This window comes from Agelaius tricolor, unplaced genomic scaffold (assembly GCF_023055355.1).
Source record: "Agelaius tricolor isolate 1412-34295 unplaced genomic scaffold, bAgeTri1.0.p SCAF_88, whole genome shotgun sequence".
Taxonomy (NCBI): domain Eukaryota; kingdom Metazoa; phylum Chordata; class Aves; order Passeriformes; family Icteridae; genus Agelaius; species Agelaius tricolor.
The window spans coordinates 581,269-604,375 of record NW_027269348.1 but is presented as its reverse complement, the minus strand read 5'-3'; the positions used below and the strand labels follow the sequence as shown (position 1 = coordinate 604,375).

General features: G+C 58.1%; 2 protein-coding genes across 7 annotated transcripts in view; both read left to right on the top strand.

Annotated features, from left to right (window-relative positions):
- Window positions 1-14,247, top strand: part of DNMT1 (DNA methyltransferase 1) — a 30,943-nt gene extending 16,696 nt beyond the window's left edge. Inside the window, exons 23-34 of the mRNA XM_071418603.1 lie at window positions 553-745; window positions 2,229-2,319; window positions 3,010-3,141; window positions 4,392-4,674; window positions 5,930-6,071; window positions 7,257-7,423; window positions 8,674-8,851; window positions 9,971-10,166; window positions 11,327-11,490; window positions 12,425-12,541; window positions 13,156-13,246; window positions 14,148-14,247. Coding sequence (XP_071274704.1) covers window positions 553-745; window positions 2,229-2,319; window positions 3,010-3,141; window positions 4,392-4,674; window positions 5,930-6,071; window positions 7,257-7,423; window positions 8,674-8,851; window positions 9,971-10,166; window positions 11,327-11,490; window positions 12,425-12,541; window positions 13,156-13,246; window positions 14,148-14,203 — 1,810 coding nt within the window. The 3' untranslated portion in view covers window positions 14,204-14,247. The remainder of the gene's footprint in view (window positions 1-552; window positions 746-2,228; window positions 2,320-3,009; window positions 3,142-4,391; window positions 4,675-5,929; window positions 6,072-7,256; window positions 7,424-8,673; window positions 8,852-9,970; window positions 10,167-11,326; window positions 11,491-12,424; window positions 12,542-13,155; window positions 13,247-14,147) is intronic.
- A 1,069-nt stretch (window positions 14,248-15,316) lies between these two features.
- Window positions 15,317-23,071, top strand: EIF3G (eukaryotic translation initiation factor 3 subunit G). Of its 6 annotated transcripts, XM_071418612.1 has the most exons (12): window positions 15,318-15,425; window positions 16,141-16,190; window positions 16,585-16,677; window positions 16,931-17,019; window positions 17,653-17,712; window positions 18,395-18,499; window positions 20,081-20,270; window positions 20,947-21,054; window positions 21,712-21,848; window positions 22,499-22,605; window positions 22,937-22,996; window positions 23,027-23,071. In XM_071418612.1, exons 1-11 carry the CDS (start codon window positions 15,406-15,408, stop codon window positions 22,950-22,952), a joined length of 975 nt encoding a protein of 324 aa, XP_071274713.1. In that variant the 5' UTR covers window positions 15,318-15,405; the 3' UTR covers window positions 22,953-22,996; window positions 23,027-23,071. The 6 variants fall into 6 exon arrangements, with proteins under 6 accessions (XP_071274716.1, XP_071274711.1, XP_071274714.1 ...); XM_071418611.1 differs by having other exon boundaries at window positions 22,937-23,071; XM_071418615.1 differs by lacking the exons at window positions 22,499-22,605; window positions 22,937-22,996; window positions 23,027-23,071 and adding an exon at window positions 22,348-22,385 and having other exon boundaries at window positions 15,317-15,425; window positions 21,712-21,906.
- Window positions 23,072-23,107: the final 36 nt, after the last annotated feature.

Sequence of the window (23,107 nt, the reverse complement as noted above, 5' to 3'; positions counted from 1 at the left end):
AGACATCTTTGGATTTCTTTGATTTTTTTTTTTTTTGGATATTTTGGGACATTTTCAGATGTCCTGGAACATCTTGAGATGTCTTTGGACTTCTTCAGATTTTTTTTTGTATCTTTGGATATTCTGGTATATTTTTGAATGTCTTGGAACATCTTGAGACATCTTTGGATGTCTTTGGATTTTTTGGGCATTTTTGGATATTTTAGGACATTTTTTGATGTCCTGGGACATCTTGAGATGTCTTTGGACTTCTTAGGATGTCTTTGGACTTTTTTGTGTATCTTTTGATCTTTTGGGACATTTTTGGCTGTTCTGGAACATCTCGATTCATCTTCGGATGCCGTGGGCGCTCTTTGAACATCTCAGAACATTTCTGGACATCTCTGCACACCTCAACCTCCCTAAAAACCCCTTTTCCCTCAATCCCTCCCCATCCCACCTCCAGCCTTCCCTCCACCCCAAACCCCAAACCCCAACCCCACCACGAGGAGCGCCCACCTCGGGGCTTTTCCCCCCCCGCCATAACCCCAGCGTTCTTCTGGAAACTTCCAGGCCCGAGAACACCCACAAGTCCACGAAGGCGAGCTACCACGCCGACATCAACCTGCTCTACTGGAGCGACGAGGAGGCCACCGTGGAGTTCCGGGCGGTCCAGGGCCGCTGCTCCGTGGTCTACGGAGAGGACCTGACCGAGAGCATCCAGGACTACTCGGCCGGGGGCCTGGACCGCTTCTACTTCCTGGAGGTGAGGGACAGGAGAGGCCCCAGGGATGGAGGAGGAGACACCTGGGATGGAGGAAATTTGGGGTTCTGGTGTTCCGTGGCAGGGGGTTGGATTTGGAGCCGGTTCTGAGATTTTGGGGAGGCGAATTTTGGGTACTAATCTGGGTTTTCAAGGGTCTGGATGAGTTCCTGGAGGTCTGGATGAGTTCCTGGGGGTCTGGATGAGTTCCTGGGGGTCTGGAGACGCCAGGGATGAAGTGAAGTCGGAGTTCTGGGTGGTTTTTCATTGAAGGGTTGGATTTGGAGCAGGTTCTGAGATTTTGGGGAGCGAATTTTGGGTACTAAACTGGGTTTTCAAGGGTCTGGATGAGTTCCTGGAGGTCTGGAGACACCAGGGATGAAGTCAAATTGGGGTTCTGGGTGGTTTTTCATGGAGGGCTTAGATTGGAGATTTTGGGGAGCAATTTTGGGGTGCTAAACTGGGTTTTCAAGGGTCTGGATGAGTTCCTGGGGGTCTGGATGAGTTCCTGGAGGTCTGGAGACACCAGGGATGAAGTGAAGTTGGAGTTCTGGGTGGTTTTTCATTGAAGGGTTGGATTTGGAGCAGGTTCTGAGATTTTGGGGAGCAGATTTTGGATACTAAGCTGGGTTTTCAAGGGTCTGGATGAGTTCCTGGAGGTCTGGAGACACCAGGGACGGAGGAAATTTGGGGTTCTGGTGTTCCGTGGTAGGGTTGGATTTGGAGCCGGTTCTGAGATTTTGGGGAGCGAATTTTGGGTGCTAAACTGGGTTTTCAAGGGTCTGGATGAGTTCCTGGAGGTCTGGATGAGTTCCTGGAGGTCTGGATGAGTTCCTGGAGGTCTGGAGACACCAGGGATGAAGTGAAGTTGGAGTTCTGGGTGGTTTTTCATTGAAGGGTTCGATTTGGAACCAGTTCTGACATTTTGGGGAGCGAATTTTGGGTGCTAAACTGGGTTTTCAAGGGTCTGGATGAGTTCCTGGAGGTCTGGATGAGTTCCTGGGGGTCTGGATGAGTTCCTGGGGGTCTGGAGACACCTGGGATGAAGTGGAGTTGGGGTTCTTGGTGGTTTTCCATGGAGGGCTTAGATTGGAGACACCAGGGACGGAGCAAAATTTGGGGTTCTGGTGTTCTCCAGGTGGGTGTTCCATGGTAGGGTTGGATTTGGAGCCGGTTCTGACATTTTGGGGAGGCAAATTTTGGGTACTAAACTGGGTTTTCAAGGGTCTGGATGAGTTCCTGGAGGTCTGGAGACACCTGGGATGAAGTCAAGTTGGGGTTCTGGGTGGTTTTTCATTGAAGGGTTGGATTTGGAGCCGGTTCTGACATTTTGGGAAGCAAATTTTGGGTACTAAACTGGGTTTTCAAGGATCTGGATGAGTTCCTGGAGGTCTGGATGAGTTCCTGGGGGTCTGGAGACACCAAGGATGAAGTGAAGTTTGGGTTCTGGTGAAATTGGGATTTTTGTTTGGTTTTTTTTTCCCAGGCTTACAACGCCAAAACCAAGAGCTTTGAGGATCCTCCCAACCATGCCCGGAACTCCGGGAACAAAGGGAAGGGGAAGGGGAAAGGGAAAGGTGAGGCTGGAAAAGGGGTGGGAAATGGGTGGAAAAGGGGTGGAAAAGGGACAGAAAAGTAGTAAAAAAGGGGCAGAAAATGGGGCAGAAGAGAGGTGGGGAAGGGGCTGAATATGGGGCAGAAAATGGGTAAAAAGGGGCAGAAAATGGGGTGGAAAAGAGGTGGGGTAGGGGCTGGAAAAGGGGCAGAAGATGGGTAAAAATGGGGCATAAAAATGGAGTGGAAAAGGGGTAGGAAAGAGGCAGAAAATGGGCAAAAACGGGGCAGAAAATGGGTAAAAAAAGGGCAGAAAAATGGGATGGAAAAGAGGTGGGGAAGAGGCTGGGAAAGGGGCAGAAAATGGGTAAAATGGGGCAGAAAAATGGGTAAAAAAGGGACAGATAATGGGTAAAAAAGGGCAGAAAATTGGTAAAAAAGGGACAGAAAATGGGTGAAATTGGACAGAAAATGGGTAAAAAAAGGGCAGAAAATGGGATGGAAAAGAGGTGGGGAAGAGGCTGGGAAAGGGGCAGAAAATAGGTAAAAAAAGGGGCAGAAAAATGGTAAAACGGGGCAGAAATTTGGTAAAAATTGGGCAGAAAATTGGGAAAAAAGTGTCAGAAGAGGGTCTGGGAGGCGATGGACTCCCAGAGGAAGATGAGAAGGAGGAAGAGCAGGCCCTGACCCGCCCCTGGCCGGGTTTTTGGCAGGGAAGGGCAAGGGGAGGGCGGTGAGCGCGGAGCAGAGCGAGCAGGAGCCGGCCAAGCTGCAGGTGCCCAAGCTGAGGACCCTGGACGTGTTCTCCGGCTGTGGAGGCCTCTCCGAGGGCTTCCACCAGGCAGGTGAGGTCCAGCTGGTGGAGCTGGGGCTTGGGAAGGGGTGGGAAGGGTCTCAGGGGTTGGCAAATCTGCTGGAGGCTCGCGGTGCCCGGCCTTGGGTGTTCCCGCCTGGGTCTGGGCGTTCACACCCAACGGTGGGCATTGCCACCCAACCGTGGTCATTGCCACCCAACCGTGGTCATTGCCACCCAACCGTGGTCATTGCCACCCAACCGTGGTCATTGCCACCCAACTCTGACCATTCCCACCCAACTGTGGTCATTCCCACCCAACCGTGGTCATTGCCACCCAACTCTGACCATTGCCACCCAACCATGGGCATTGCCACCCAACCGTGGTCATTGCCACCCAACTCTGACCATTGCCACCCAACCATGGGCATTGCCACCCAACCGTGGTCATTGCCACCCAACTCTGACCATTGCCACCCAACTCTGACCATTGCCACCCAACCGTGGTCATTGCCACCCAACTCTGACCATTGCCACCCAACCATGGGCATTGCCACCCAACCGTGGTCATTGCCACCCATTCCTGACCATTCCCACCCAACGGTGGTCATTGCCACCCAACCGTGGACATTGCCACCCAACTCTGACCATTCCCACCCAACTCTGACCATTGCCACCCAACCGTGGTCATTGCCACCCAACTCTGACCATTCCCACCCAACCGTGGACATTGCCACCCAACCGTGGTCATTGCCACCCAACTCTGACCATTCCTGCCCAACCGTGGTCATTCCTACCCAACCGTGGTCATTCCCACCCGTCCCTGACCATCACTGACCATTCCCAGTGCCCATCCCTGGCCACCCTCTCCCATCCCTGTCCATCCCTGTCCATCCCTGACCATCCCTGACCATTCCCACCCATCCCTGACCATCCCTGTCCATCACTGACCATTCCCACCCATCCCTGACCATCCTGGCCACCCTCACCCATCCCTGTCCATCACTGACCATTCCCACCCAACTCTGACCATTCCCACCCAACTCTGACCATTCCCACCCATCCCTGACCATCCCTGTCCATCACTGACCATTCCCACCCAACTCTGACCATTCCCAGTGCCCATCTCTGACCATTCCACCCAACTCTGACCATTCCCACCCATCCCTGACCATCCCTGTCCATCACTGACCATTCCCACCCAACTCTGACCATTCCCACCCAACTTTGGCCATTCCCACCCAACTCTGACCATTCCCACCCACCCCTGACCATCCTCACCCATCCCGGCCGTGCCCTCAGGTGTCTCGGAGACGCTCTGGGCCATCGAGATGTGGGAGCCGGCGGCGCAGGCGTTCCGGCTCAACAACCCCGGCACCACGGTGTTCACCGAGGACTGCAACGTGCTCCTCAAGCTGGTCATGGCCGGCGAGAAGACCAACTCCTTGGGCCAGAAGCTGCCCCAGAAGGGCGACGTGGAGATGCTCTGTGGTGGCCCCCCGTGCCAGGGCTTCAGCGGCATGAACCGCTTCAACTCCCGCACCTACTCCAAGTTCAAGAACTCCCTGGTGGTCTCCTTCCTCAGGTGGGTCTGCGGGGCGGTTCTGGGCAGGTGGGACCACATCTGGTGTCCCCTTGTGGGGTTGGAGGGGGTTTTTGGGTGGTGGGACCCCATCTGGTGTCCCAAGGTGGGTGTGGAAGGGGTTTTTGGGAGGTGGGACCACATCTGGTGTCCCCTCCTGGGGTTGGAGGGGATTTTGGGTGGTGGGACCACATCTGGTGTACCCTTGTGGGGTTGGAGGGGGTTGTTGGGTGGTGGGACCACATCTGGTGTCCCAAGGTGGGTGTGGAGGGGGTTGTTGGGTGGTGGGACCACATCTGGTGTCCCCTCCTGGGGTTGGAGGGGATTTTGGGTGGTGGGACCCCATCTGGTGTCCCAAGGTGGGTGTGGAAGGGGTTTTTGGGTGGTGGGACCACATTGGTGTACCCTTGTGGGGTTGGAGGGGTTTTTGGGTGGTGGGACCCCATCTGGTGTCCCAAGGTGGGTGTGGAAGGGGTTTTTGGGAGGTGGGACCACATCTGGTGTCCCAAGGTGGGTTTGGAAGGGGTTTTGGGGTGGTGGGACCACATCTGGTGTCCCAAGGTGGGTGTGGAGAGGATTTTGGGAGGTGGGACCACATCTGGTGTCCCCTCATGGGGTTGGAGGGGCTTTTTGGGAGGTGGGACCACATCTGGTGTACCCTTGTGGGGTTGGAGGGGGTTGTTGGGTGGTGGGACCACATCTGGTGTCCCCTCATGGGGTTGGAGGGGTTCTGGGCAGGTGGAACTCCATCTGGTGTCCCCTCCTGGGGTTGGAGGGGATTTTGGGAGGTGAGACCCTGTCTGGTGTCCCCTCATGGGGTTGGAGGGGTTTTTGGGAGGTGGGACCACATCTGGTGTCCCAAGGTGGGTGTGGAAGGGGATTTTTGGAGGTGGGACCACATCTGGTGTCCCAAGGTGGGTGTGGAGAGGATTTTGGGAGGTGGGACCACATCTGGTGTCCCCTCGTGGGGTTGGAGGGGTTTTTGGGCAGGTGAGACCACATCTGGTGTCCCAAGGTGGGGTTGGAGGGGGTTTTTGGGTGGTGGGACCACATCTGGTGTCCCAAGGTGGGTGTGGAGGGGGTTGTTGGGTGGTGGGACCACATCTGATGTCCCCTCATGGGGTTGGAGGGGTTTTTGGGTGGTGGGACCACATCTGGAGTCCCCTCATGGATGTGGATGGGGTTTTTGGGGTGATGGAGGGGATTTTGGGGGTGAGACCCCATCAGAAGTCCCTTGGCCGCCCCTCTGTCCCCGCAGTTACTGCGATTATTACCGGCCGCGCTTCTTCCTGCTGGAGAACGTCCGGAATTTCGTCTCCTTCAAGAGGTCCATGGTGCTCAAGCTGACCCTGCGCTGCCTGGTGCGCATGGGCTACCAGTGCACCTTCGGGGTGCTCCAGGTAGGGTCTCCAGGGCTGCTTTTGGGGGGAAAAAACCCCTTTTTTGGCACCCTGAGGAACCTCGGTTGTGTTGCACCCTGGGGACGTTGCCAAAGGAGTTGGCAGTTGGGATTGGCCGATTCCCAGTTGGGTCCTTCAAAGGGGGGCATTGTCCCCTTGGGTGGCTTTGGGGACATTCCCAGAGGGGACAGGTTCTTCAGAGGAGGAATTGTCCCCTTGGGTGGCTTTGGGGACATTCCCACCCCTGTCCCTCAGAACTGTCCCCTCCAGAGGAGGAATTGTCCCCTTGGGTGGCTCTGGGGACATTCCCACCCCTGTCCCTCAGGAATTGTCCCCTTGGGTGGCTTTGGGGACATTCCCACCCCTGTCCCTCAGGAATTGTCCCCTCCAAAGGAGGAATTGTCCCCTTGAATGGCTTTGGGGACATTCCCACCCCTGTCCCTCAGGAACTGTCCCCTCCAAAGGAGGAATTGTCCCCTTGGGTGGCTTTGGGGACATTCCCACCCCTGTCCCTCAGGAATTGTCCCCTCCAAAGACCCCTCGGGTGGCTCTGGGAACATCCCCATCTCCATGAGGGCTCCACATGGCCATGGCCACCACAGGAACTGTCCCCTCCAAAGGAGGAATTGTCCCCTCGGGTGGCTCTGGGGACATTCCCATCTCCATGAGGGCTCCACATGGCCATGGCCACCACAGGAACTGTCCCCTCCAAAGGCAGAAAGGCAGACCCGTCCCCTCCAGAGGCAGACCCGTCCCCTGGGGTGGCCCTGGCTCTGTGTCCCCATGGTGACAGCACTGTCCCCTCAGGCCGGGCAGTGTCCCTGGGGTGGCCCTGGCTGTGTGTCCCCATGGTGACAGTACTGTCCCCTTTGTCCCCTCAGGCCGGGCAGTACGGCGTGGCGCAGACGCGGCGCCGTGCCATCGTCCCTTGGGGTGGCCCTGGCTCTGTGTCCCTGGGGTGGCCCCTCAGGCTCGGTGTCCCCATGGTGACAATGGGGTGGCCCTGGCTGTGTCCCCTCTCGGTGACACTGGGTTTGTCCCCTCAGGCCGGGCAGTACGGCGTGGCGCAGACGCGGCGCCGTGCCATCGTCCCTTGGGGTGGCCCTGTCTCTGTGTCCCCTCTCGGTGACAATGGGGTGGCCCTGGCTGTGTCCCCTCTCGGTGACACTGGGTTTGTCCCCTCAGGCCGGGCAGTACGGCGTGGCGCAGACGCGGCGCCGTGCCATCGTGCTGGCGGCGGCGCCGGGCGAGAAGCTGCCCATGTTCCCCGAGCCCCTGCACGTGTTCGCCCCCCGCGCCTGCCAGCTCAGCGTCGTGGTGGACGACAAGAAATTCGTCAGCAACATCACCCGGTGGGTGGGAGCCCGGGGACACCGGGGAACAAACACCGGGAAACACCGGGAAACACCGGGAAACACCGGCAACCCGATGGGAATTCCGGTGTTGGGGATTCGGCACTTGGGAACCAGGGATTCTGAGTTGGGAACTGGGGATTCTGAGTTGGGAATTCAGCACTTTGGGATTCGATGTTGGGGTTTCGGCACTTGGGAATTGGGGATTCTGAGTTGGGAATTCCGGTTTGGGAATTCGGCACTTGGGGATTCCGGTGTTGGGGATTTTGCACTTGAGAATTGGGAATTCTGTGTTGGGAATTCCTGTGTTGGGAATTCAGCACTTGAGAATTGGGGATTCTGTGTTGGGAACTGGGGATTCTGAGTTGGGAATTTCAGTTTGGGAATTTGGCACTTGGGGATTCCGGTGTTGGGAATTTGGCACTTGGGGATTCTGTGTTGGGAATGGGGAATTCTGAGTTGGGAATTCCAATTTGGGAATTCGGCACTTTAGGATTTGATGTTGGGAATTCGGCACTTGGAATTGGGGATTCTGTGTTGGGAACTGGGAATTCTGAGTTGGGAATTCCGGTGTTGGGAATTTGGCACTTGGGGATTCAATGTTGGGGATTTGGCACTTGGGAATTGGGGATTCTGTGTTGGGAATTCTGGTTTGGGAATTTTGGTGTTGGGAATTCTGAGTTGGGTATTCCAGGTTGGGAATTCCACGTTGGGAATTTTGGTGTTGGGAATTCCAAGCTGGGAGCTCCAAGTTGGGAATTCCAAGCTGGGAATTTTGAGCTGGGAAATCTGAGTTGGGAGCTCCAGCGTGGGAGTTCTGAATTGGGAGCTCCAGGTCGGGAAATCCAAGTTGGGAATTCTGAGCTGGGAATTGTGAGCTGGGATATCCAAGCTGGGAGCTCCAGGTCAGGAACTCTGAGTTGGGAAATCCAAGTTGGGGGTTCCAAGCTGGGGATTCCGAGTTGGGGGTTCCGAGTTGGGAATTCCAAGTTGGGAATTTTGAATTGGGGGTTCCAAGTTGGGAATTCCGAGTTGGGGGTTCCGAGTTGGGAATTCCGAGTTGGGGGTTCCGAGTTGGGGGTTCCAAGTTGGGAATTTTGAATTGGGGGTTCCAAGTTGGGAATTCCGAGTTGGGGGTTCCAAGCTGGGGATTCTGAGTTGGGGGTTCCAAGCTGGGGATTCTGAGTTGGGAATTCCGAGTTGGGGGTTCCAAGCTGGGGGTTCCAAGCTGGAGATTCCGTCCCCCCCAGGACGTACTCGGGCCCGTTCCGCACCATCACGGTGCGGGACACGATGTCGGACCTGCCGGAGATCCGGAACGGCGCCTCGGCGCTGGAGATCTCCTACAACGGCGAGCCCCAGTCGTGGTTCCAGCGCCAGATCCGCGGCTCCCAGTACCAGCCCATCCTCAGGGATCACATCTGCAAGGTGGGAACGGTGGGAACGGTGGAAATGGTGGGAATGGTGGAAATGGTGGGAATGGTGGGAACGGGATCCACCAGGTCCCGCCGGGTCCCGCCGGAGCGGCCCCGCGGCTTCCTGGGGTGGCCGTGCCCAAAATCGGGATGGGGAACTGTGGGAATGGTGGAGATGTTGGGAATGGTGGAGATGTTGGGAATGGTGGAGATGTTGATAATGGTGGAGATGTTGGGAATGGTGGAGGTCTTGGGAATGTGGAGGTGGTGGGAATGGTGGAGATTTTGGGAACTGGTGGAGGTGGTGGGAATGGTGGAATGGTGCCCAACAACCACTGGTGGTGCCCAACGTCCCCCATTGGTGCCCAACGTCCCCCATTGATGCCCAACGTCCCCCATTGGTGCCCAACGTCCCCCATTGATGCCCAACATCCCCCAATGGTGCCCAACATCCCCCATTGATGCCCACTGTCCTCTGTTGGGGTCCAACGTCCTCCATTGGTGTCCAACGCCCCCCAGTGGTGCCCAACATCCCCAACATCCCCCATTGATGCCCAACGTCCCCCAGTGATGCCCAATGTCCCCCAATGATGCCCAATGTCCCCCAATGATGCCCAACGTCCCCCAATGGTGCCCAACATCCGCCATTGATGCCCACCATCCCCTAATGGTGCCCAACATCCCTCAATGGTGCCCAGCGTCCCCCATTGATGCCCAACATCCCCCATTGGTGCCCAATGTCCCCCAGTGGTGCCCAACGTCACCCAGTGGTGCCCAACATCCGCCATTGATGCCCAATATCCCCCAGTGGTGCCCAACGTCCCCCATTGATGCCCAGCATCCCCCATTGATGCCCAACATCCGCCATTGATGTCCAACGTCCCCCATTGATGCCCACCATCCCCTAATGGTGCCCAACGTCACCCATTGATGCCCAATGTCCCCCATTGGTGCCCAGCGTCCCCCAATGTCCCCCATTGATGCCCACCGTCCCCCATTGATGCCCACCGTCCCCCAGTGATGCCCAACATCCCCTAATGGTGCCCAACGTCACCCATTGATGCCCAGCGTCCCCCAATGTCCCCCATTGATGCCCACCGTCCCCCACTGATGCCCACTGTCCCCCCGGCAGGACATGAGCGCGCTGGTGGCGGCGCGGATGCGGCACATCCCGCTGGCGCCCGGCTCCGACTGGCGGGACCTGCCCAACATCGAGGTGCGGCTCTCGGACGGCACCAGCACCAGGAAGCTGCGCTACACCCACCACGAGCGCAAGAACGGCCGCAGCAGCTCCGGCGCCCTGCGCGGCGTCTGCTCCTGCGCCGAAGGTGCGTGGTGGGACTCCGTAATCACGTCCTCACCTGGGCTAGGAGGGGTCTTTTCCCCCAAATTTTGGGGTTTTTGGTCGGTGGGGGTGAGCGATGTCCAACCCTTGAAGGTTCCCAGTGGTCATTGTCCCAGCCCTTGGGTGGGGTTGGTCATGGTGTCCAGTGGTCATTGTCCCAGCCCTTGGGTGGGGTTGGTCATGGTGTCCAGTGGTCATCGTTGGCCCAGCCCTTGGGTGGGGTTGGTCATGGTGTCCAGTGGTCATCGTTGGCCCAGCCCTTGGGTGGGGTTGGTGGGGATGACCAGTGTCCAAGCTTGAAGGTTCCCAATGGTCATTGTCCCAACAGTTGGGTGGGGTTGGTGGGGATGACCAGTGGTCATCGTTGACCCAGCCCTTGGGTGGGCTTGGTGGTGGCGACCAATGGCTGCCACGTCCCATTGGTTGGGTTTGGTGGTCTCCAGTGGCCACCATGTCCCAGCCCTTGATGGTGGCCAATGGTCATCGTTGACCCAGCCCTTGGGTGGGCTTGGTGGTGGTGTCCAATGGCCGCCATGTCCCAACCCTTGATTGTGGCCCATGGTCATTGTCCCAGCAGTTGGGTGGGCTTGGTGGTGGTGGTGTCCAGTGGTCATCATTGGCCCAGTGGTTGGGTTTGATGGTTTCCAGTGGCCACCATGTCCCAACCCTTGATGGTGGCAATGATGGTTGTTCCAACAGTTGGGTGGGGTTGGTGGTGGTCACCAATGTCCAACCACCCAACCCTTGATGGTGGCCATGATGGTTGTCCCAAGAGTTGGGTGGGGTTGGTGGTAGTGTCCAATGTCCAACCCTTGAAGGTTCCCAGTGGCCATCGTTGTCCCAGCCCTTGGGTGGGCTTGGTGGTGGCGACCAATGGCCGCCATGTCCCATTGGTTGGGTTTGGTGGTCTCCAGTGGCCACCATGTCCCAACCCTTGATGGTGGCCAATGGTCATCGTTGTCCCAGCCCTTGGGTGGGCTTGGTGGTGGTCACCCATGTCCAACCCTTGAAGGTTCCCAGTGGTCATCGCTGTCCCAGCCCTTGGGTGGGCTTGGTGGTGGTGTCCAATGGCCGCCCCGTCCCAGCCCCTGCCGGTGGCCCGTGCGGGGTTGTCCCACGGTTGGGTTTCTCGGTGTCTCCCAGGGAAGCCGTGCGACCCGGCCGACCGGCAGTTCAACACGCTCATCCCGTGGTGCCTCCCGCACACCGGCAACCGCCACAACCACTGGGCCGGGCTCTACGGGCGCCTCGAGTGGGACGGCTTCTTCAGCACCACCGTCACCAACCCCGAGCCCATGGGCAAGCAGGTGGGGACACCGCGGGCACCACCGGCGGCGGGGCCTCGTGGGGCTGTCCATGGTCACTGTTGGCCCAGTGGTTGGGTTTGATGGTCTCCAATGTCCACCACATTGGATCTGATGGTCTGTGGTGGCCCCCACATTGGGTGTGATGTTCTCCGGTGGCCACCACGTTGGGTGTGATGGTCTCCAATGTCCACCACGTTGGATCTGATGGTCTGTGGTGGTCCCCATGTTGGGTGTGATGATCACCAATGTCCGCCATGTTGGTCTCTAGTAGCCACCATGTCCCAACGGTTGGGTTTGATGGTCACCAATGTCCACCATGTTGGGTGTGATGTTCTCTGGTGGCCCCCACGTTGGATTTGATGGTCACCAATGTCCTCCACGTTGGGTGTGATGGTCACCAATGTCCCCCACGTTGGGTGTGATGGTCACCAATGTCCCCCACGTTGGGTGTGATGTTCTCTGGTGGTCCCCATGTTGGGTGTGACATTCTCTGGTGGTCCCCAGTCGGATCTGACGTTCTCTGGTGTCCCCCATGTTGGGTGTGACATTCTCTGGTGGTCCCCAGTCGGATCTGACGTTCTCTGGTGTCCCCCAGTTGGATCTGACGTTCTCTGGTGGTCCCCAGCTGGATCTGACGTTCTCTGGTGTCCCCCACGTTGGGTGTGACGTTCTCTGGTGGTCCCCATGTTGGGTGTGACGTTCTCTGGTGGTCCCCAGTCGGATCTGACGTTCTCTGGTGGTCCCCAGTCGGATCTGATGTTCTCTGGTGTCCCCCACGTTGGGTGTGACGTTCTCTGGTGGCCCCCAGTCAGATCTGACGTTCTCTGGTGGCCCCCAGTCAGATCTGACGTTCTCTGGTGGTCCCCAGTCGGATCTGACGTTCTCTGGTGGTCCCCAGTCGGATCTGACGTTCGCTCTCTGGTGTCCGTGGCAGGGCCGGGTGCTGCACCCCGAGCAGCACCGCGTGGTCAGCGTGCGGGAGTGCGCGCGCTCCCAGGGCTTCCCCGACACCTTCCGGCTCTTCGGCAACATCCTGGACAAGCACAGACAGGTGCGGCCACCAGCTGCTGTCCCCGTGTCCCCATTGTCCCCATTGTCCTCTTGTCCATTGTCCCTTTGTCCCTGCAGTGTCACCACCCCCATGTCCTCTTGTCCCATTGTCCTCTTGTCCTATGCCCATTGTCCCTTTGTCCCCTTGTCCATTGTCCCACTGTTCTCTTGTCCCCTTGTCCCTTTGTCCATTGTCCCTTTGTCCCCTTGTCCATTGTCCATTTTCCCTTTGTCCCTTTGTCCCATTGTCCCCTTGTCCCATGCCCATTGTCCCTTGTCCCACTGTCCCATTGTCCCACTGTCCATTGTCCCCATTGTCCGTTGTCCATTGCCCCTTTGTCCCATCATCCTTTTGTCCCCTGTCCCTCTGTCCCCCTGTCCCCCGTCCCCTGTCCCCTGTCCCTCTGTCCCTGTCCCATGCCTGTCTGTCCGTCTGTCCCCAGGTTGGTAACGCGGTGCCCCCTCCCCTGTCCCCCTGTCTGTCCCTCTGTCCCTGTCCCATGTCCGTCTGTCCGTCTGTCCCCAGGTTGGTAACGCGGTGCCCCTCCCCTGTCCCCCTGTCTGTCCCCTGTCCCTCTGTCCCTGTCCCATGTCCGTCTGTCCGTCTGTCCCCAGGTTGGTAACGCGGTGCCCCCTCCCCTGGCCAAGGCCATCGGGCTGGAGATCAAGGCCTGCGTTGTGGCCAAGCTGCGCCAGGACACGGCCGGTGAGTGACCCCCACGGTGTCCCCAAGGTGTCCCCAAGGTGTGCCCATGGTGTCCCCATGGTGTCACCCACAGTGTCCCCATGCTGTCCCCACAGTGTCCCCACAGTGTCCCTAAAGTGTCCCCGTGCTGTCCCCACAGTATGCCCAAGGTGTCACCACGGTGTCCCCTCCCTGCCACCGCCCCCGTTACCCTGCAGGGCCCTGGCTGTCCCCATTGTCCCCTCACTGTCCCCACTGTCCCCTCAGTGTCCCCATTGTCCCGCAGGTCCCCATTGTCCCCTCATTGTCCCCACTGTCCCCATTGTCCCCTCACTGTCCCATTGTCCCGCAGGTCCCCATTGTCCCCATTGTCCCCTCACTGTCCCCATTGTCCCGCAGGTCCCCATTGTCCCCATTGTCCCGCAGGTCCCCTGGCTGTCCCCATTGTCCCCTCACTGTCCCCATTGTCCCCTCACTGTCCCCACTGTCCCCACTGTCCCCTCATTGTCCCGCAGGTCCCCATTGTCCCCTCACTGTCCCCATTGTCCCGCAGGTCCCCTGCCTGTCCCCACTGTCCCCTCATTGTCCCCACTGTCCCCATTGTCCCCTCACTGTCCCCACTGTCCCGCAGGTCCCCTGGCTGTCCCTATTGTCCCCTCACTGTCCCCATTGTCCCCTCACTGTCCCCACTGTCCCGCAGGTCCCCTCACTGTCCCCATTGTCCCCTCACTGTCCCCACTGTCCCGCAGGTCCCCTGGCTGTCCCCACCATCCCCTCACTGTCCCCATTGTCCCCACTGTCCCGCAGGTCCCCTGGCTGTCCCCACCATCCCCTCACTGTCCCCATTGTCCCCATTGTCCCGCAGGTCCCCTCACTGTCCCATTGTCCCCACTGTCCCCTCATTGTCCCCATTGTCCCGCAGGTCCCCTGGCTGCCGCTGTCGCTGTCCCGGTCCCGTCCCCGTCCGGCGCCGCCTGAGCCGGGAGCGGAGCTGGGGGGGGGGGGGGGGGAGGGGGGGGGGGGGGGGGGGGGAGGGGCGGGGGGGGCCGGGCTCACCCGGGGCTGCGGCGCCTCAGCCTCGCCTTTATTTGGCCTTTTCTGCCTTTTTTAAATTTTATTTTCCTTTTTATTCCTCTTTCTTTCTTTTTATTCCCCTTTTTCCCCCTTTTTCTTCTTTTTTTTTCCCTGGTTTTTTTGGTTTTATTTCTCTTTTTTTTTCTTTTTTTGCCCTTTTCCTTCTTTTATTTCTCTTTTTTTCCTTCCCTCCCCCACTTTTCTTTCCCCCCCTTTTTTCTTCTTTCCCCTTTCTTTCCTTTTTTTCCCTTTCCCTTATTTTCTCTTTTTTCTTTTATTTTCCCCCTTTCCTTCTTTTATTTCCCTTTTTCCTTCTTTTATTTATCTTTTTTTCTTTTTCTCTCCCTTTTTTCTTTTCCCCTTTTTCTTTTTTTCCCTTTTCCTTCTTTTATTTCCCCTTTTTTTCCTTTTCCTTCTTTTATTTTGCTTTTCCCCCTTTTTTAATTTTTCCCCCTTTTTTCCTCCCTTTTTTCAGCTTTTCCTTCTTTATTTTTCTATTTTTTTTTCTCAATTTCCCCTCTAATTTTATATTTTCCCCCTTCTTTATATCCCTTCCTTTTCCCCCCTTTTTCCTCTTTTAACCCCTTTTTTTCCCTTTCATTTTTCAATTTCCCCCTCCTTTCCCTCGTTTTTTTTTCCTTTCTCTGCATTTTTTCTGTCTTTTCTCCATCTTTTCAAAGCCTTTTTTATTTCCCCACTTTGCCTTTTGTTTATTTTATAATTTTTTTTTTAATTCCCCTCCCTCCACGCTCTCTGTGCTGCTCCAACCTCCCTTCAGGGCCCGGCCCCTCTCCCCCGTTTTTATCGCATTGTACCCAACCCCCCGCGGCCGCTTTGTACAAGGTGCCACTCGATACTTTATGTAGTTTTTATATGTTGTAATATTTCTTCAAATAAATCGCGCCTATAAGTTATAAACAATTAAAAACAAATTCTCTGCGCCGCGCTACGAGTAGGCCGCAATCCCCATGGCGGCGTTGCTTAGCAACCGCTTCCCGCCATGCCCCACGCGGCGCTTCCCGCCTTCCCCCCGCCGGAAGTGACGCCCACGGACCGGAAGTGGCGGGCGGCCTTTCCGGTGTGGCGGCGTGAGGGCGGCGGAGGCGATGCCGACCGGGGACTACGAGTGAGGGCGGGATCGGGAACCGGGATCGGGAACCGGGAATGGGAACCGGGATCGGGAACCGGGATTGGGGCCGGGAACCGGGATTGAGGTTGGAGAGGGGTTGTGAGGTGGATCGGGAGCGGCGGCGGCGGGGCCGGCGTCGGGCCTGCGGCTGTGTGAGGGGACCGGGAACGGGAACCGGGAGCGGGACCGGGATTGGGATCGGGAACCGCGAGCGGGGTTGCGAACGGGAACCGGGATTGAGGCCGGCATGGGGTTCCGAGGTGGATCGGGAGCGGCGGCGGCGGCGTCAGGCCTGGAGGGGACCGGGAACGGGAATCGGGACCGGGATTGGGAACCGGGAACGGGGCCGGAGATCGGGAACCGGGTTTGGGGCCTGGAACCGGGAACGGGATTGGGAACCGGGAACAGGAACCGGGACCGGGGTCACGGCGGGCTCGGGGCCTGGCGGGGCCCGCTCGGGAGGTCCCGGCTGTGAGGCCTGGTCGGGCCCAGTTGGGGTCCCCGAGGTCCCGGTTGGGGTTCCCCAGGTCCCGGTTGGGGTCCCGGGGAGGTTCGGGCGGGGCCGTGGCTGTGAGGGGAAGGGAGGGGTGGGGAGGGACAGAGGGACAGGAGGGACCCTGGGGGCGGCACCAGGTGGCACAGGAGGGGACAGGGACACCTGAGGGTGGCACAGGAGGGGACAGGGACACCTGAGGCCGTTGTGTCCCCACAGCTCCAAGCCCAGCTGGGCTGACCAGGTGGAGGAGGAGGGAGGAGAGGATGGTGAGTGACAGCGGGACACATGGGGGGTGGCACCTGTCACATCTGTCACACCTGGGACACCTGGGGGGGGTGGCACCTGGGACACCATCAGGGGTGGCATCTGTGGCACTTGGAGCACCTGTCAGGGGGGGCATCTGTGGTACCTGTCACACCTGTGACACCTGTCATTGGTGCCACCTGTCACACCTGTGACACCTGTCATTGGTGCCACCTGTCACACCTGTGACACCTGTCATTGGTGTCACACCTGTGGGACCTGTCATTGGTGTCACACCTGTGGGACCTGTCACACCTGTGACATCTGTCATTGGTGTCACACCTGAGGGTTCCCTGAGCCCAGGTGACCCAGGTGAGGTTCCCTGAGTGCAGGTGTCCGTCTGTCTGTCTGTCCCAGACAAGGTCATCACCTCTGAGCTCCTCAAGGATCTGCCCCTGCCCGGGGTCCTGGGAGGCCCCTCCAGCGCTGAGGCCGAGCTGCTCAAGGGAGGTGAGAGGGGACACATGGGGACACCTGGGACAGGTGGGGACACACCTGGGGGGACACCTGGGACATACCTGGGACACACCTGGGGAGGGGAGTGACAACCTGGGGACATGAGGGGACACCTGGGACATCTGGGGAGGGGAGTGACAGACCTGGAACACACCTGGGGACACACCTGGGGACACCTGTGAGGGGAGGGACACACCTGGGGACACACCTGGGGACACACCTGGGCCTCACCTGTCGCTGTCCCCAGGTCCCCTCCCCTCCCCCAAGGAGGTCGTCAATGGCAACATCAAAACCATCACCGAGTACCGCGAGGAGGAGGACGGGCGCAAGGTCAAGGTGGGCACGGGGGGCACCTGAGCCCCAAATTTGGCACCTCTGAGCCCCAAATTTGGCACCTGAGCCTCAAACTTGGCACCTATGGACCCCAAATTTGGCACCTGAGCCTCAAACTTGGCACCTCTGGACCCCAAATTTGGCACCACTGGGCCCCAAAATTGGCACCTGAGCCTCAAAACTGGCACCTCTGGACCCCAAATTTGGCACTTCTGTACTCAAATTTGGCACCTCTGAGCCCCAAATTTGGCACTTCTGAACCCCAAATTTTGGCACCTCTCAGCTCAAATTTGGCACCTGAGCTCCAGAATTGGCACTTCTGGACCCCAAAATTGGCATCTCTGGACCCCAAATTTGGCACTTCTGAACTCAAATTTGGCACCTCTGAGCCCCAAATTTGACACCTGAGCCCCAAATTTGGCACCTTTGAGCCCCATATTTGGCACTTCTGAACTCAAATTTGGCACCTCTGGACCCCAAATTTGGCTTTTTAGGGATTCAGGTGCTCCAGGAGTTCCGAAATTTTGACTTTTTGGGATCAATTGCTCCAGGAATTCCCAGATTTGGCATCTGTGGACCCCAAATTTGGGATTTTTTGGGTTTCCCAGCCTCATTCCCACGTTTGTCCCATCCCAGATCATCCGAACGTTCCGGATCGAGACTCGCAAAGCCTCCAAGGCCGTGGCCCGGCGCAAGGTGAGGGAAAAATGGGAGAAAAATGGGATTAAAATGGGATTAAAATGGGATTGGGAATGGGAAAAATGGGATTAAAATGGGATAAAAAAGGGATTAAAATGGGAAAAATGGGATTGGGAATGGGAAAAATGGGATTGGGAATGGGAAAAATGGGATGAAAAATGGGATTAAAATGGGATTGGGAATGGGAAAAATCAAATTTGGAATGGGAAAATGGGGAAAAAAATGGGATTAAAATGGGATTGGGAATGGGGAAAATGGGATTGGGAATGGGGAAAATGGGGAAAAATGGGATTGGGAAATGGGGAAAATGGGATTGGGGAAAAGGGGATTAAAATGGGATAAAAATGGGATTTACCTGTGGAAAATGGGATTGGGAAAAATGGGATTTGGGAAAATGGGAAAAGTGGGATTGGGAATGGGATTTACCTGGGAATGGGATTGACAATAGGAAAAAATGGGATTTACCTGGGGAAAATGGGATTGGGAAAAATGGGAAAATTTGATTGACCTGGGAAAAATGGGATTTACCTGGGAAAAATGGGATTTACCTGGGAAAAATGGATTTACCTGGGAATGGGAACCAGGGTTCAGGTGTTGCCATGGGAACGGGGCTGGAATCCCGAAATTCCCGAATTTCCCAGGATTTTCAGGCTCCTTTTCCCGTTTTTCCCTCCCTCAGAACTGGAAGAAATTTGGGAATTCCGAGTTCGACGCCCCCGGGCCCAACGTGGCCACGACGACCGTGAGCGACGACGTCTTCATGACCTTCATCACCAGCAAGGAGGTACGGGCAGGTGGGCCCAGGTGTGCCCCAGAAATGTCCTCAGGTGTGCCCCAGAAATGTCCTCAGGTGGGCCCAGGTGTGCCCCAAAAATGTCCCCAGGTGTGCCCCAAAAATGTCCCCAGGTGTGCCCCAAAAATGTCCTCAGGTGGGCCCAGGTGTGCCCCAAAAATGTCCCCAGGTGTGCCCCAAAAATGTCCCCAGGTGTGCCCCAAAAATGTCCTCAGGTGGGCCCAGGTGTGCCCCAAAAATGTCCCCAGGTGTGCCCCAAAAATGTCCCCAGGTGTGCCCCAGAAATGTCCTCAGGTGGGCCCAGGTGTGCCCCAAAAATGTCCCCAGGTGTGCCCCAAAAATGTCCCCAGGCGTGCCCCAGAAATGTCCTCAGGTGGGCCCAGGTGTGCCCCAAAAATGTCCCCAGGTGGGCCCCAGAAATGTCCCCAGGTGTGCCCCAGAAATGTCCTCAGGTGGGCCCAGGTGTGCCCCAAAAATGTCCTCAGGTGTGCCCCAAAAAATGTCCCCACGTGTGCCCCAGAAATGTCTCCAGGTGTGCCCCAGAAATGTCCTCAGGTGGGCCCAGGTGTGCCCCAAAAAACGTCCTCAGGTGTTCCCCCAAAAATGTCCCCAGGTGTGCCCCAGAAATGTCCCCCGGTTTGTGCCCCAAAAATGTCCTCAGGTGTGCCCAGGTGTGCCCTAAAAAATGTCCTCAGGTGTGCCCAGGTGTGCCCCAGAAATGTCCCCAGGTGTGCCCAGGTGTGCCCCAAAAAGTGTCCCCAGGTGTGCCCCAGAAATGTCCTCAGGCGTGCCCCAAAAATGTCCCCAGGTGTGCCCCAAAAATGTCCCCAGGTATGCTCCAGAAATGTCCTCAGGTGTGCCCCTAAAAATGTACTCAGGTGTCCCCAGGTGTGCCCCAAAAAACGTCCTCAGGTGTGCCCCAAAAAATGTCCTCAGGTGTGCCCAGGTGTGCCCCAGAAGTGTCCCCAGGTGTGCCCCAGAAGTGTCCCCAGGTGTCCCCAGGTGCACTCAGGTGTGTTCCCATGCAGGACCTGAACTGCCAGGAGGAGGAAAAAGCCCATGAACATCTCTAGGTGTGCCCCATGCCATGTGTCCCCAGCTGTCCCCAGGTGTCCCCAGGTCTATCTCAGGTGTCCCCAGCTGTCCCCAGGTCTATCTCAGGTGTGTCCCCATGCAGGACCTGAATTGTGAGAAGAAGGAGAACCCCGTGAACATCTCTAGGTGTGCCCCATGGCCATGTGCATCCCTAGGTGTCTGTAGCTGTCCCCACATGTCCCCAGGTGTCCCCAGGTGTCCCCAGGTCTATCTCAGGTGTCCGTAGCTGTCTCCAGGTGTCCCCAGGTGCGCTCAGGTCTATCTCAGGTGTGTCCCCTTGCAGGACCTGAACTGCCAGGAGGAGGAGGACCCCATGAACATCTCTAGGTGTGCCCCATGAGCATCTCTAGGTGTGCCCCATACCCATGTGTGTCCCCAGCTGTCCCCAGGTGTCCCCAGGTCTATCTCAGCTGTCCCCAGGTGTATCTCAGGTGTCCCCAGGTGTCCCCAGGTGCGCTCAGGTGTGTCCCCATGCAGGACCTGAACTGCCAGGAGGAGGAGGACCCCATGAACAAGCTCAAGGGCCAGAAGATCGTCTCGTGCCGCATCTGCAAGGGCGACCACTGGACCACGCGCTGCCCCTACAAGGACACGCTGGGGCCCATGCAGAAGGAGCTGGCCGAGCAGCTGGGGCTGTCCACGGGCGAGAAGGAGAAGCTGCCTGGAGGTGGGACCCCAAAAATCCCAAATTCTGGGGTTTTGGGGATTTTTCCTGTTTTTTTCCCTGTTTTTTTCCCATTTTTATGAGGTTACGTAGCCCCAAACTTCACCACGGTGGCCCCGTTGTGGTTGTGGTGGCCCCGTGCAGAAGGAGCAGCTGGGGCTCTCCATGGTGGAGAAGGAGAAGCTGCCCGGAGGTGGGACCCCAAAATCCCAAATTCTGGGGTTTTTGGGCAATTTTGGGGATTTTTCCTGGGTTTTTCCCTGTTTTTTCCCATTTTTATGAGGTTGTGTAGCCCAAACATCACCACCATTTTGGTGGTGGCCTCATTGATGTTGTGGTGGCCCCGTGCAGAAGGATCTGCTGGGGCTCTCCATGGTGGAGAAGGAGAAGCTGCCCAGAGGTGGGACCCCAAAAATCCCAAATTCTGGGGTTTTGGGGCAATTTTGGGGATTTTTCCTGGGTTTTTCCCTGGTTTTATGAGGTTACGTAAGCCCCAGAGGTCACCATGGTGGCCTCATTGTGGTGGTGGCCCCGTGCAGAAGGAGCAGCTGGGATTGTTCCTCACCTGTCCCTTTACCTGTTCCCTCACCTGTCCCTTTACCTGTCCCCACCTGTCCCCACCTGTCCCTTTACCTGTCCCTTTACCTGTCCCCACTGTCCCCTTACCTGTCCCCTGCAGAGCCGGAGCCGGTGGCCGCCCAGGTGAGCAAGACGGGCAAGTACGTCCCGCCCAGCCTGAGGGACGGCGCCAGCCGGCGCGGGGAGTCCATGCAGCCCAACCGCAGAGGTGGGGACACCTGGGGACACCTGGGACACACCTGGGGGGCTGGAACACACCTGGGGACACCTGGGACACACCTGGGGACACCTGGGGGGCTGGAACACACACCTGGGGGGCACCTGGGGACACCTGGGGGACAGGAAAACACACCTGGGGACACCTGGGGGGGTTCTGGGGGTACCTGGGGGGCTCTGGGGATACCTGGGACACACCTGGGGGGCTTTTGGGGACACCTGGGATACACCTGGGGGGCTTTTGGGGACACCTTGGATACACCTGGGGGTACCTGGGACACACCTGGGGGTACCTGGGGATACTTGGGATCCACCTGGGGATACCCGGGATCCACCTGTGGACAGCTGGGACATACCTGGGGGTACCTGGGACACACCTGGGGACACCTGGGATTCACCTGGGACACACCTGGGGATACCCAGGATACACCTGGGGACAGCTGGGACACACCTGGAGGTACCTGGGATTCACCTGGGGGTACCTGGGATTCACCTGGGGATACCTGGGACACACCTGGGGGTACCTGGGACTCACCTGGGGGTACCTGGGGCAGCTTTTGGGGACACCTGAGGGGACAAACCCCGCACCTGTGGCCCCTGGGAGTGTCCCTGGCGCTCACCTGAGGCCGCCCTCCCCACCTGTCCCCAGCCGATGACAACGCCACCATCCGCGTCACCAACCTGTCGGAGGACACGCGCGAGACCGACCTGCAGGAGCTGTTCCGCCCCTTCGGCTCCATCTCCCGCATCTACCTGGCCAAGGACAAGACCACGGGCCAGTCCAAGGTGGGCACCGTCACCTGGGGCCGGGCGGCCCCGCCCAGCTCTGCCCAGCTGTGCCCAGGTGTGCCCAGCCAGGTGTGCTGAGCCAGCTGTGCCCAGGTGTGCTGAGCTGTGCTGAGCTGTGCTGAGCCAGGTGTGCTGAGCCAGCTGTGCCCAGGTGTGCTGAGCTGTGCTGAGCCAGGTGTGCTGAGCCAGGTGTGCTGAGCCAGCTGTGCCCAGGTGTGCTGAGCTGTGCTGAGCTGTGCTGAGCCAGGTGTGCTGAGCCAGCTGTGCCCAGGTGTGCTGAGCTGTGCTGAGCCAGGTGTGCTGAGCCAGCTGTGCCCAGGTGTGCTGAGCCAGCTGTGCCCAGCTGTGCTGTGCCCAGGTGTGCTGAGCCAGGTGTGCTGAGCCAGGTGTGCTGAGCTGTGCCCAGCTGTGCTGAGCCAGGTGTGCTGAGCCAGCTGTGCTGAGCCAGGTGTGCTGAGCCAGGTGTGCCCAGGTGTGCTGAGCCAGGTGTGCCCAGGTGTGCTGAGCCAGGTGTGCTGAGCCAGGTGTGCTGAGCTGTGCTGAGCCAGGTGTGCCCAGCTGTGCTGAGCCAGGTGTGCTGAGCCAGGTGTGCTGAGCTGTGCCCAGCTGTGCTGAGCCAGGTGTGCTGAGCCAGGTGTGTCCCCCAGGGTTTCGCCTTCATCAGCTTCCACCGGCGCGAGGACGCCGCCAGGGCCATCGCGGGCGTGTCCGGCTTCGGCTACGACCACCTGATCCTGAACGTGGAGTGGGCAAAGTGAGTACACCTGGGACACACCTGGGGACACCTGGGGACAGCTGGGGGACAATGGGGACACACCTGGGGACACCTGGGGACACCTGGGGACACCTGGGGACAGCTGGGGGACATGGGGACACACCTGGGGACACACCTGGGGACACCTGGGTACAGCTGGGGCACCTGGGGGCATCTATGGTGTTACACCCACCTGATCCTGAATGTGGAGTGGGCAAAGTGAGTACACCTGGGGCACACCTGGGGACACACCTGGGGCACACCTGGGACACACCTGGGCACACCTGGGGACACCTGGGCCTCTCTCACTTCTCCCTTTTTCCTCCCCCAGGCCCTCGACCAACTGAGCCGCTCCCAGTCCGGCCCCAGCGGATCCCAGTTGGTCCCAGTTGGTTCCAGTTGGTTCCAGTTGGTCCCAGTTTGGTCCCAGTTTGGTCCCAGTTCAATAAAGCTCTGGGTTCTGGCACCGCCCCTGTCCCAGCATTTTGGGTGGAAAAAATGG